Source organism: Dipodomys spectabilis, unplaced genomic scaffold (assembly GCF_019054845.1).
Source record: "Dipodomys spectabilis isolate Male_0828 unplaced genomic scaffold, ASM1905484v1 ptg000106l, whole genome shotgun sequence".
Taxonomy (NCBI): domain Eukaryota; kingdom Metazoa; phylum Chordata; class Mammalia; order Rodentia; family Heteromyidae; genus Dipodomys; species Dipodomys spectabilis.
In genome coordinates this window covers 912,470-926,318 of record NW_024870783.1, presented here as the reverse complement: position 1 = coordinate 926,318, position 13,849 = coordinate 912,470, and the positions used below count along the sequence as shown (strand labels likewise).

At 42.3% G+C, this 13,849-nt stretch overlaps 2 gene segments (V, D, J or C); both read right to left on the bottom strand.

Moving 5' to 3' along the window:
* Positions 1–13,849, bottom strand: part of LOC122114103 — a 353,243-nt gene that overhangs the window by 220,857 nt on the left and 118,537 nt on the right.
* LOC122114123 lies at positions 4,598–5,321 on the bottom strand. The segment is given in 2 exon segments: positions 4,598–4,929; positions 5,273–5,321. Coding segments are annotated over 2 exon segments (381 nt in total).

Sequence of the window (13,849 nt, the reverse complement as noted above, 5' to 3'; positions counted from 1 at the left end):
AGACTGGGAAAAGATACTGACCAGTATAGATTTGCATATATATGTATGTATATATATGTATAAACTATAAATAATTATATATAAATATATATGCTTGTGTATATATATGTATGTATATATGTTTGCACATATACATAGGTTAAAATACACACATAGACACATATATACATATTTATTCATTCATTTATATATTTATTAAACTTGACCCGGCAAATGGCCACTGCCTTTAGTTGGATTGGTGCAGGTGGGATCAGCGATTCCCTCAGCAAGTGTCCAATCCCGGAAGTGCCAACGCACATCAGGTGATGAAGGACACTGAGCTCAAATCAGCAACAATAGCCCTGGAGTTTGTGAAGCAACTAAAAAAGTATGTCTAGGGTTATGGGTTATCTTTAAAGGTGGAAAATACAGGTCCAGATAGACAGGATCCTGTAAACAGGATGGAGACAAAGGGAGTGTTAGTGGAAGTTGCCAGTTGCACCATCCCCTGGTCCCCCAGGTTAGAGGAGTAGTGGGGGATCTCTTGATACAGTAGTTGCAGACAAGACGGGCAGAGCCGACACTTGGCCTTGGGAGTTGTAGGGAGGGGACTTGTGGAAGGTCAGGCAAGGTGCATCTTGGGAGACCCCCTGCTAGGTTGTAAGGGTGTGACAGGCATGAGACAGGGAGGGGCTTACAGGAGGAACTGTGGGAAGAGGTGGGGTAGTAAGAGTTTATATAAGGCAGGCAGCTGGTGGGCAGGGTCACTCTGGACTCGGCTGCAGAGAGGACCAGGAAGAAGCCTACGTGCCTCACAGCGACAGACCAGAAGAAGAGTCCCAGAGCATGGTGAGTGACCCACGGCATTCAGGAAGCCAGGTGAGTGTCCTGGGCATCTCTGTAGACATAGACGGGGTTGGCAGAAGGATGGAGGCAGCCCAGTGGGACTGCAGAGCCGTGAGGCAGATTCAGGAGCGCCTGGCCTCCAGCACAGATGCCGACGAGCTATACAAATCCTTGAGGCTGCTCTCAGTCATGCCCATCACGGCAGAAATCCTTGCCACCACGGGTGTCAGAGAGACAGTGAAGGGTTTTGGGAAGTACCAGCAGGTGGGCAGTTTGGCCAAGGAGCTGGCCAAGCGCTGGAAGACCTTGGCTTTGCTGAGGCGCAAATCAGAGGCTCTGAGCCAGGTTCCTGAGCAGGATGGCAGTCAAGAGCCCAGGAAGGATGATCTGGGAGAGAGGGAGTGGAGGGAGACGAGGAAGCCGGAGACGGAGGACATGTTGAAGTCCTCAAATGTGGATCCGTTCTCTCAGAGTAGGGCGAGTGACCCGCAGGATCCAGGAATACAGGTGAGTGGGCCCAGCATCTCTGTAGACATGGTGGGGGTTGGCATCGGGATGCAGAATACCGTGTGTGTGTGTGGAGTTGTGCGGCAGCTCCAGGAGCGCCTCGCCTCCAGTAAAGACACGGACGAGCTTCTTCATTCCTTGAGGCTGCTCTCAATCATTCCCATCACGGCAGAAATCCTTGCCACCACGGGTGTCAGAAGGGTAGTGAAGAGTTTTAGGAAGCACCCACAAGTGGCCGGTTTGGCCAAAGAACTGTACAAACACTGGAAGACATTGGCTGTTCTGAGTCAAAAACCAGAGGCTCTGAGCCAGGTCCCTGACCAGGACAGAGATATAGAGCCCAGTAAATATGATCTTGGGCAGGGGGAGGGGCAAAGGGAGGTGGAGGATGGTGAGAGGGAGCAGGAGGTCCTGTTGAAGGCGTCAAATGTGGATCTGTCCTCTCAGAGCAAGGCGAGTGAATCCCTGGATGGAGGAGTCCGAGTGTGTGGTTCCCGTGTCTCTGTAGACGTGGCCAGGGGTGGCATGGGGACGCAGACTGCCGAGTGGGTGTGGGGAGCCGTGCGGCTGCTCCAAGAGCACCTGGCCTCCAGCACACATTCGGAGGAGCTCCGCAAATCCTTGAGTCTGCTCTCCGTCTTGCCCATCACGGCAGAAATCCTTGGCGCCACGGGTGTCAGAGAGATGGTGAAGGGTTTTAGGAAGCACCCGCTGGTGGGCAGTATGACAAAGGAGCTGGACACACGCTAGGAGACCTTGGCTCTCCTGGGCTGCAACCCAGCGCTTCTTTCTGCGATTCTACAGCAGGCCTCTGAACAGGATGGCGCTCAAGAGCCCAGGAAGGAGTCTCTTGTGATGTCAGAGTCAGGGTGGGTGCGAGAGGACAAGTTGAAAGAATCAAGTGTGGTTTGGGGGAAAGAGACAGCAGCCAGGAAGGGAGGCCCCAACTCTGGGCCAGAGCCCCCACTGCTACGTGAATTCCAGGGACCTGGCAAGCGGTCTGCCAGCCCTTGTCCCAGGAGCTGGCGGGAGAAGCGTCCCCGAGTGGACCCAGAGTCCTCTGAGGGCAGCAGCAGGTCTCATCGTTGGGCTGTGGACAGCTCTGGAGTCTCGCGGGACCCTAGGCCCACTGGTATCCAGGACATGCCTGGCAATGCGTGCCTTCTGGTCCGGCAGTCTCAGGATCCACCAGGGCTCCCAAAAGAAAGTCTCCCTTGTGAACCCCAGGGACAGGCTGGGGCCAGACCAAAAGATGGGTGCCGATCCTCTAAAGAGGGGAAGAGAAGTTCAGGCCCCCTGCCCTCTAAGGTCAAGCAGACCTCTGGCAAGCCAGAGACGCAGGCAGCGAAGCTGCGCAGGCGCAATCACCAGAGCGAATCCCAGCAACAGAATGAATTCTGCGCACCTCCACAGTCTTTCGAGGATGCCCTCAACCAGACCCAGCTGCTGCCGAGGAGACAGAAGACCAAGGGCAGGATTTGTGCAGCTGCCTTGGCTCAAGGATGCCTGAAAAGGAATGGCTCCATCGGCCCCAGAAGACCCTCAGATTCCGTGCACAGCTCAGTCCCAAGGGCAAGCGAGATCCAGGAAAACCAGGTGCCACAGCTGACACCAACCTCAGCTGCCAATCCAGCCAGTCCCGTCAATTCCACAGAAGAAGCCAGGGTGCCAATGGTGCAGCTCAGCACTGACACTGCTAATTCCCCTCGGCTTCAGGCCTATTCGGGTCAGCTGCCTGACCTGAAAAAGATGTCTTCCTTCTTTTCATCTAGGCTGGGAGCCTCTGAGCCCTGGGAAGTGGGAAAAGAGGAAGGGGAAGAAGGAGGTGTTGAGGAAGGGGTAAAGGGAGATGAAAGGGAAGGGGGAAGGGGAGCAGAAGGCAAAGGGGGGACAGGGAGAGGGAGGGGAAGAGATGGCCTTGCCTTTTGTCAGAAAGTCCCTGAAGATGCCACTGTACTCTGGACCAAAGCCCGACTCCCTCGCTCCCTGGTGCCCTCAGAATGTCCAGGGACTCCCGCAACACAGCAGTCCAGCCACTCCCAGGCCGCCCTGCATTCTCCTAGCACCCATTTCCCAGATTTCTACCCCTTCTGCGCACCAGCCTCAAGGGAACACTCACCCGAGGACTGTGGCGCACAGTGGTACAGACAGGCTGTGGCAAATCCGCTGTTGCAAAGCATTCAAGGATGAAAAACCGGCAGAGGGTGAGTCCTGGCGAGAGCTGTACCTAAGGCTTCGCCAAGACCGAGAGCAACGTGTGCAAGCAGCGAGCGCCTGCCCAAGCCAAGAAGAGTCAAGGCCAATGGGCGCAAAGCTCTTAAACCAACCTCCAGAAAAGCCTCCTGGCCCGGGAAAAAGCTCCCAGGCCAGGACTGTGTTGGAAGGATGCTCAAGGGCTGTTCTCACTGCTTCTGAGGGACTGGGGTAATGAGGAGAGTCAGCAGAGTCCGAAGAAGAGTCTTAAATCCACTGGAGTCTGTTCTTATCAGAACACTGAGAAACACTTCATAAATGCATGAATGCAAAAGCTGTATGTCTATTGTGTATATGTAGTAAATAGGTATTAATTAATTAATTGGAAAACTAATATTTAATTGTATAACTTATCATTTTAAATTCTGAAGCTGAGAAGGAAATCTAGGGAATAATGGACAGTCACTCGGCTGTCCTTCCCTCACTCTTAGCCTGGGCATGATGAAGCTTAGGACACAGTCTGTGCGCTTGAGCACAAGCAGTGACCTGCTCACTGCAGAGGACTCTGGTGACCTGCTTGGGACAGCACTGATCCTGCAGCCCTCTCTCATCTCCCACAACTGGACATGCTGTGTGCACATGTTCCCTTAAGGGCTGGAAGTCACAATATAGCTTAGGCTAATACTGAGCTGGTAAATCCCATCACCACAGCCAAAGATGAGAATTATTTGAAAAGCACTAGTTTTTAATATTAACTATCCATTTGGAAGTGTTCAAATCCAGTGGACAAATGATGGAGAAGAAAATAGAATCAGAATGAGTATTTATTAAGCTATAAGATGCATTATCATCCCATCAGCCAAAGGAGCCATATGGCTGCCTGTGCAATTCCATGGCTTTTGCTGCAATATCCTAAAGGGTATCAGAAATGCTTGGTTCAGAGAGCACAAGTGACTTACTATTCTGACTTCTCTAGCTTCTTGCTCTCACATTCACTCAGAAAAGCTGTTGTGGTGCTCCTAAAAAAGGCTAAACGTGACAGTTCTGCTACACCAATCAGGGTGGTTTTTGTTCAGGGCTGTATCAGTGTGGGAGGAACATGTGTATGTTGAAAGCAGTAATAAACACCAACATTCTCAGCCTCCACCCTGCTGATTTTCAATGTGAAATCTGTGCCTGACCCACTGCCACTGAATCTGTCTGGGACCCCAGAATATCGGTTGGAAACCAAATAGATTAGGGCTTGTGGAGACTTGCCTGGCTTCTGTAGGAGCCAGTACAAATAGGTTTTTCCATCACTATATAAGAGACTCTGACTCGACCTACAGGAGATGGAGACTGGCTCTCCCAGGGTGACAGGCAGAGAGAGTGGAGTCTGAGTCAATATAGCATCTCCACTGGATCCTAAAATAATTAGAAAAGTGGACAGGGTTAATATAGGCATCATGAGACATTTTCACATTTACCTTATTTCAGGCTATAATTTTTTAAAATTTTTTGTTTCATCCAAAAAAATGTTCATTAAATACACGATGAACACACACACACACACACACACACACACACACACACACATCAGAATTTGTAAAACAGGGTCTTTGCTCCTTCTGGAATCTTCCTCACTCTCAAAGATACATATGCCACATTTCCATTCAAGAGGGCAAATATGCAGGAGGGGACATAACACTCATGGGGAGCAGAGCTCAGCCGCTCCCCATCCCCTTCCTCAGCTCTAGTGTGTTCTTACCTGATACCCAGAGCAAGAGCAGCCCCAGAAGCTGAACAGTGCACCTCATTTTGAGAGTAAGCAGTGCTGGTCAGTCCAAGCAAGCTTAGAGCTGAGTTTTTATGTTGAATTGCAAGGGAGCTCCTCCCTAGGGAACAATATGCAAATGTCCTGGTGGGTGCAATGGTGAGAGACAAACTGTCAGGTGAGATGGAAACAGACAACAGAGGGTGGGACCTCTGCTGTGAGCAAATTACATTAACTGGGACCAAGTAAAGCAAGAGAAATCTAATGTGTGTTCCCTAGAAAGGGAATGCCTTCATGATCCTCCTGCTCTTCTTTGCTGCCTAATTCTTCAACCTGCTCTGGTATGCTTTACAGTTTTCTTGATAAGGATGCATTTCCATAAATATTGAGTCATTCTTATTTATTCTCTAGATATTTGTTTACAAGTTTAGGTCTGGTCATTTTATTTTGCTTAGTATAAACTACATTAATGTAGAGAGCAAAAATAAATGTACAATGTTTATCACAGATATACAATTCAGACAAACCATGGAATTCAGTATCAAGTTACTCAAAGGCCCCTCATCCACTACATAACAGAGGCTGTAATATACTAAGGTGACATTGACATTCCGAACATGTGGCATTATAGTTTGTTTCCTAGACTTGACCATCGCATGTGTTGAAGAGAGAACTTTTATTTGGTTTCAGCTTCTTGTTTCTGAAATCCTTCTGAGGGCTTTTCCCCTCATAGGTTCAGCGCCCTTCCTATCACTTCCTTTGGTTCTAAAAGGCTTCTAGTTCTGCCAAAGTATATCTGCAGATACCAATTCCCCTTCAATTGCAGTTTAAAAACAATGTTATTATTTTGCCTTCAATTTTGAGGTATGGGGTCATGAATACAATATTCTTGTTTGGCTTTTCTATTGATTGTCACATATCCCATTCTACTATACTCTAACTTCAATTATTAATGATAAAATTAATCCAAGACTTTATAGAATTTTCCTGTGCAAATAGACATAATTTTCTTCAAGACTCTCCTTTCCTGTATAACAGCTTTTTATCTGTGTTTACCTGATTGTGATTCAGTAGATCTCTTTAATGCAAAATAAATCTCTTTTTGAGTTATTTTTTAAATATTTTTGTCTTATTTATATCTTTTCCTTTATAGGTTTTATACACAATCTTACCATAGTAATCACTACATTAACCTATAATATTCTGAGGAATTATCTGTTCATTTTTTCATTGACTTTTTTTACTAAAAAACTTATATTGTAATATTTTCATTGATTCTTCTGCCATAATCAAGTCATAACATACCTATTCAGCGCATTGTTCCATTGGGTTCTAGAATTCCCAAAACTGATTTTTACACCAATGTAAATTTTTGCCTTTCTTCTCCTTTACCTCTCCTTTCCCTCCTCTGTATTCTTCCTAGGCAGTTTGTATTACTGGCCAAATTTGTATGTTTAAAAATTCAAACTTGCATTTGTTTCCCCTTTCTCTCTCACATGCCCATGATGGGGAAAACAAGTTTAACATACTTTCAAAACAAACAGACCATCACCTCTCAACTCTCCAACCCAGGAAGTTATTAAATCTCTGTCAGAGAAACACAGAACTAAAGAGATGAAACAACAGTAAACCAAGAGATAAGAACCGATTGTGCTACCATTTAGTCTTGGGAAGTACATCTTTCATGTAGCCTGGAGCAGACCCCTTGAGCAGCCTCTTAAAACTGAGACCTTTTCTCTAATTAGTAGGATAATAGAGCTTTAAAATCTTCACTATTCTTCTCATTTGACATGTGACAAATAATAAGCCTTATTTTCTTTTTCTTCAACATAGTGCTGTCATTTTTTGTGTGTGAATTAGCTTTGTGAAGTCATGGGACCAAACTTTGGAAACACAACATCATAGAAACTCTTTTGAGAGAAAGAAATAACTTAACAAAAAGATGAGTGATAGTGTAAACTACCAAAATCATTTTGATACATAGGCAAACATTCCAAACACATGAGTAATCCTTGGGAAAACGTGTCCATTCTTGTGGTCAAGTGGGAAGAAGCAAACTGAAAACTTCCTTCCTCCTTGTAACAGCATTGGAGGGACACAATAAATTAGAGGGATATAATTCTTCAATCATCTTCTATGGATGTCATTCTTTTCTAGACATAACATTCTTGAATGTTTTTATATTGAATCATCTAAGACTATGGCTAAATGAGTTAGTCAGATGTAGTCTTCAGTTAGATGTTAGTGACTCTGAACTTGAACTCCACCACCATTTCTGTCATTCGAAGGCCTGGAAATCCTTGGTGCCAATGCTCCCTAGGTTGCACTGGAGAGACTTCTATGTCACTGGACTTGGGGCTCCAGAGATTCAGTTAGTCTTTATTGTGCTAGACTTTCTGTTTACTCTTTATTTATGAGGCATGATAAAACAATCATCCTAAATTTTGAAAGCTGGAAGAAGGAGAAGGGAGAGATAAGAGAAGTCAATCACTTAAAAGTTAAAGGCCCAAAGAATGAAAGTTTGACAAAAGCTTTCTGAAAGTTAATTGGAATACTAAAACCTGAGTAGCCACCCACACTCAACCTAGAAATCTTTAGTAACAATGAATTTATAGACTGCTAACCCCAATCATTCCCTAAACATCAAATATACTGTTTACAAAGAGCCAAACTTGACCTCTGTGTGTACAATATAATTTCTCTCATTTCTAACTAATATAGAATTATTGCAAGAGTGAAGGTTGACAAAAATGCTCTTGGTGTTTAGATACAGAGAAAAATGGTCCTACTTCTATTCAGTATTTTCACTGATGGATATAGGAACTTATCCTAGGATGTGATGTTTTTCTTTTGTTATGTGTCATGACCCAATAAACCATTTGATTTCACAGAAACTAAAGTCCAAGCACTTAAGAGCTTTAACAGGCAGCATCTCTTTTTCTGGCTAATGTCTTCCCTGGTCATTGTTGGGACATTGGGGAGAAAGAAATGATGGTCAAAGAGGAATGCTTGTCTTCAAATTCTCAGTTCCAGTTGGATGTCATCTTCTTCAATTGTTAATTTCCTGGGATCTGGGAAACACCTGCTTGATGGTTATAGAAGAAGGAGATGCCCTGTTATCTTCTCTAGACCATTGATTTCCTAAATCATGGACTTTCATGAGCTTATTTGAATAAAAAGAAAACCCTTTCTTTTGTCATGAGATGAGCATTATGTATGAAGATGACAATGGTGCTTGACATACTATGTTGCTTCCTGGTTCCAAAAAAAGGAAAGAATAAAAATGTTTTAGGAATTCTTCAGTGTTCTTATGATGTACTATTTAATGTCTCAGCTCTTCGTCCTCAATTACATTTCTGGTCACAGAGATCTGGGGTGTTTTAGATGAAAACTGTATGATTGGTGCTTCTTTAATTCATAATTTTAATTCATTACTTGAGAAATAAAATTCCAACCTTCATTATATCAAATTATGTTCACCTAGATATTTTAGAATAAGGTTTGTATATTATTTTTAATAGATTACCTACTGACCTGACTGTAAGGCTAGCTAATCATTCAGGAGAGTGGATTCTTATTCATAAATATTCTCTCTGACGTTCACATTTTCCTTTTCCTCTTAAAGAATCATAATTTCACCTTCTTTATTTTTCTCATCATCTATTCCTTTTGTATATGTGTAAGTTTGATATTGCACACCAAATGAGAATTAACAAAATGAAGGAAGTCATGTTCAAAGAAAAATCACATCTCTAATCCTTCTGTCACATTGCTGGGTATCATAGATACTGGGTATCACACTCATTTGCTGTATGCTTGTAGTTTAGGGGTTTTTTCCTGCTAATATTAGAATACCAAATAGTTTTTCTTCAACTTTATATGAAATATATTCCAAATAACTCTCCAATTTATTAACAATATATACTTGTATCATTCCATAGCCATTCACAGAAAGCATCCTTCTTTTACAATGGAAAAAAAAATCTATTGTGTGTGTGTCTATGTATGTGTGTATATGTGCATATGTGTGTGTGTATATGTGTGTGTATATATGATCAGAGAGAGACAGAGAGAGACAGAGAGAGATGATTGTTCAGTCATACTTCATGTACATGCATTTTGTTTGTTGCCAATATTTTTCCTACTGTCCAGAAGTTTATCTTCAAGGACATTTCTTGAAATGTGATATATGTTAAATGATAAAATCACACTGCTTTGTAGATTTTGTCATGTTTTATTTATCATTTTTAGAATTGTCTCTTCAGATGTTCTCTCTACTATTATTTCCATTCTTTGCATTCACTTTTGAAAAAGTTGCTGCAGGTAAAGATGTAAACCAAGAGAGTCTGGAGGAAGATGGCGGAGGAGAACATGAGGGCTAAATAAGCTCTCAGGTAGAAACCAGTTTTACTGTTCCAGTGGCAAATCTAAGGCTAGAGTCACACCAAGTATGCCATCATAGTACAAAGAGTTTGGCCAGAGAGAAAAACTTCAGGTAGCTTGGTTCCAGAGAAAGATTCGAAAACTCTAGGGTCTGTGGGAGTGGCAGCAGCAGCTGCTACCGTGGCCACCATATCTATAGCAGGAGTCCAGGACAAAGGCACCAGAGGCAGTGTAAAAGCAGATTCTACTCACCACAAGCAAGAACTGACAAAGAGTGAAAATCTTCATCCTGCTAACCATAGATAGTCACATACGGTAGATGGCTCAGAAACCAAGGGAAAGGTGTGAGTACCATCAAGATATCCTCATTCCTTCTTATAGAGCAGCAGTGGAATGGTAGCTCATCCCTCAGCCCTGGAGAAGAACTCCATGTTTGATATTGAGAAAGACCAGGCCAGAGCAGCTAACAACTAACTCAGGCCTTAGAATAAGGAGCCATTCAACAGGTCATAGGAAACTGACCTGTGGGTCTCAGCTCAATCCTTGTGGAAAGTTGTCCTTCCCAAGCAGAGGGAGCTCCACTTGTGCAGGGCAGACTGTCCCTCAGTGGGTAAATAGACACAGAAGCTAACCTACCCATGCAGCATAGGTAGCAACTCCAGCTGCTGAGTGTAAAAGTAAAATAATTGGAAACTTGTTTCACGTAAATCCTGAGAATAGCTCCACGCTGGCCTGCTTGACTCTCTCAGGACCTAGACCATCCAGGAGAAAGCTACTGATTGCTAACTTTCCACAGAGCTGACTACAACCTAGCTCCCACACAACAACTCTAAGCTGGAGAAAACAGCCACATCCCTCTTTTGTGATAGTCAAAGTAGAACACACTTCCACTGAACCAGCCTGAGAGGATTGTCGTAAAGGCTCGAGTAAGACAGAGCTTCATTTGCCTGCTCAAACAAGCTGATTTAAGAAACTAACCAAACCACAAGAAAACCAAACACCACAAGTAAAACAAAGACTCCACAAAGAGACTGGTTACAGACACAGGGAGACAAAAGATTCCCCCCATCAAAAAAAATTGAAGAACCCTTTTTTTTTTCTGCCTAGTTTTGTTAAAATGTTTTTTGGTTTAAAAAACTGTTGGTTGAATATTACACTTAATGGGGAAAAACTATACCCAATTCTCCTAAAATCAGGAACAATGCAAGGATGCCCACTGTTTACATTCCTCTGCAATATAGACATGGAATCCTTAGCCAGGGCAATAAGGCCAGAAAAAGATATTAAAAAGATCCACATAGGGAAGGAAGACGTTAAACTATACCTTTTTCAGATGAGATGATAATCTACTTTCATGATCCCACAAACTCCATCCCCAAACTTTTAAAAATTATAAACCACTTTAGCAAAGTAGCAGGATACAAAAACCACCCACAAAAATCAGTCGTCTTCCTGTACACTGACAATGGACAAGTAGAGAGGAAAATATAGGAAGCAATCCCATTCACAATAACATCCTCAAAAATAAAGTATTTAGGATTTAACCTAACCAAAGATGTAAAAGAACTATTTAATGAAAACTATAAAAACTTAAAGAAAGAAATTATAGAGGACACTAAGAAATGGAAAGACTTTCCATGCTCTTAGGTAGCAGACTTAACATAATGAAAATGGACATACTGCCAAAATTAGTACACAAATTCAATGCAATTCCTAACAAACCCAATGAGGTACATTTCTGAAATACACAAAACGAACCAAAAATTCATATGGAACAACAAAAGACTAAGAATATCCAAAACAATTCTAGGCAAAAAAGTGAACATGGGAGGGATCTCTATGCTGGACATCAAACTCTACTATAGAGCCATACTAACAAATACAGCATGGTACTAGCACAAAAAAGACCCGAAGACCAATGGAATAGAATAGAAAATTCAGAAATAACACCACACACCTATAATCAGCTGATATTTGACAAAGGAGCCAAAGACATACAGTGGAAGAAACAGCTTCTTAAACTACTGGTGCTGGGAAAACTGGGAGGCTACATGCAGAAGACTAAAAGTGGCTCCCAGCCTATCAGCATGCACCAACATCAACTCAAAATGGATAAAAGACCTTAACATCAAACCTGAATCTCTGAAACTACTGCAGGACAGAGTAGGAGAGACTCTTGAATTTATAGGCATAGGCATGAACTTCCTGAACAGAGTCCTGGGGTCACAGCAAACTGGACAGAGACTGGACAAATGGGACTACTTTAATCTAAAAATTGTCTGCACATTTAAAGCTATAGCAACCAAGCTAGAGAGACAACCAATTAACTGGGGAAAAATATTTGCCAGAAATATATCAGACATGGGGTTAATATCCAGTATATACAGGGAACTCAAGAAACTAATCCCTCCCAAACCTAACAACCCAATTTCTAAATGGGCAAGGGAAGTAAAGAGAGACTTCTCAGAAGAAGAGATTAAAAATGGCAAAGAAACACATGAGAAAATGTTCACCATCCCTGTTTGTAAAGGAAATGCAAATAAAAACCCTGAGATACCTCCTTACCCCAATCAGAATGGTCCACATTCTGAAATCAGCCAATGACAAATGCTACAGGTGATGCAGAGAAAGAGGAACTGCTGGTGGGAATGTACACTTATACAACCATTTTGGAAAGCAGTCTGTAGAGTCCTCAGAAAGCAAAATATTGACTTCCCTATAACCCAGCCATACCACTTCTCAGCATTTATCCTGAACAACAAGAACCAGTATAAAATGACACATGCACTTCCATGTTTATTGCAGCACTGTTCACAATAGCCATGATAGGATAACAACCCAGATGTCCCACCACAGATGAATGGATCCAAAAACTGTGGTATCTATATACAATGGAATATTATGCCGCCTTTAGAAATGACAAAATGATGGCATTTGCAGGGAAATGGATGGAGCTAGAAGAAATCATGATGAGGGAGGTAAACAAAGAGACAAATGACACATGGTCTCCCTCATAACTGGATGTTAAATCCAAAAATGTAATGTTGATATGACAAAAATGACAAGACTTAAAAAACAAAGGACTCATAATAAAAAAATTGAAAATAAATATCACATTAGGAACAACAACAACAAAAATAATCAAAGGACTTCCACTCATCTGGTAGAATCACTACTAAATAACCCCATGCTTCTGATCACATATATGGCATATCTATGCACACCAGAGGGAAACCAGGAGGAAGACACAGAACTAGAGGGAATCAGGGAAAAATATAAAACAGCCGGACCCATCAGCTGCACTGGTCATTGATCAAAATGAACTAAGCAACTCAATGGCAGCGATGGGAGGGAGGGAACAAGTGGGAAAGAGGGAACAGCTGACTCTATGCAAAACAAAAGAAATGTACATATCACCCAGTGTGGAAGAAATAACTGTATTGTCAAAGCGCATAGAACTCATAAATGTTATTGACCATGACAGACAATTTGCCCCATGAAAGTTAGAATGTGTTTGTGACTTTAACTAGCATCACTATTCCACAATACTGTGAAATTAGGAAAATTATGTAATCACTTAATCACAATTAAAGAATCTGAAAAAAACTGTTGGTTTTTTTCATCATTTAAATATTAGGTTTCTTGATTTGTTTTTGTTGTTTCTTTTTTTAATTCTCTTTATAATCTTTTCCATTTTGGTCCTTTTGGGTTTTGGTTTTTTTGCCTTAAGTGCTGTTTTGTTCGTCACTAGATGTATACTTGTCTTCAATCATTATAGTTTATCCTTCATTATGTGCATACTTAATTCAGATATCAGTTACTCAGCTCACAAACTGTCAGTCTTGACTCCTTTAATTGTAGTAATATGTATTTATGCTTAAATAATTTTAAAGTGTTTCATTTTTAAATTTTCAATTACTTTTTATTTATATTTTATTGTGAAAATAATGTACAGAGGGGTTATAATTACATGGTCAATGTCATGAGTACATTCCTTATCAAGCATTGTAGCCTCCTACTTCGTTTCCCCTTCCCTTCCCTTCCTCCCCCCACCCAACCCCCCACCCTCACTCCCACACCCAATCCTCCTCCCCCCACCAAAGTTGTAAAGTTCGTTTTCAACATAACAACTTGTGCATCTCATTGTTGGAATGGGTCCACCTGTATCCCTATTTAAACAATTTGTTT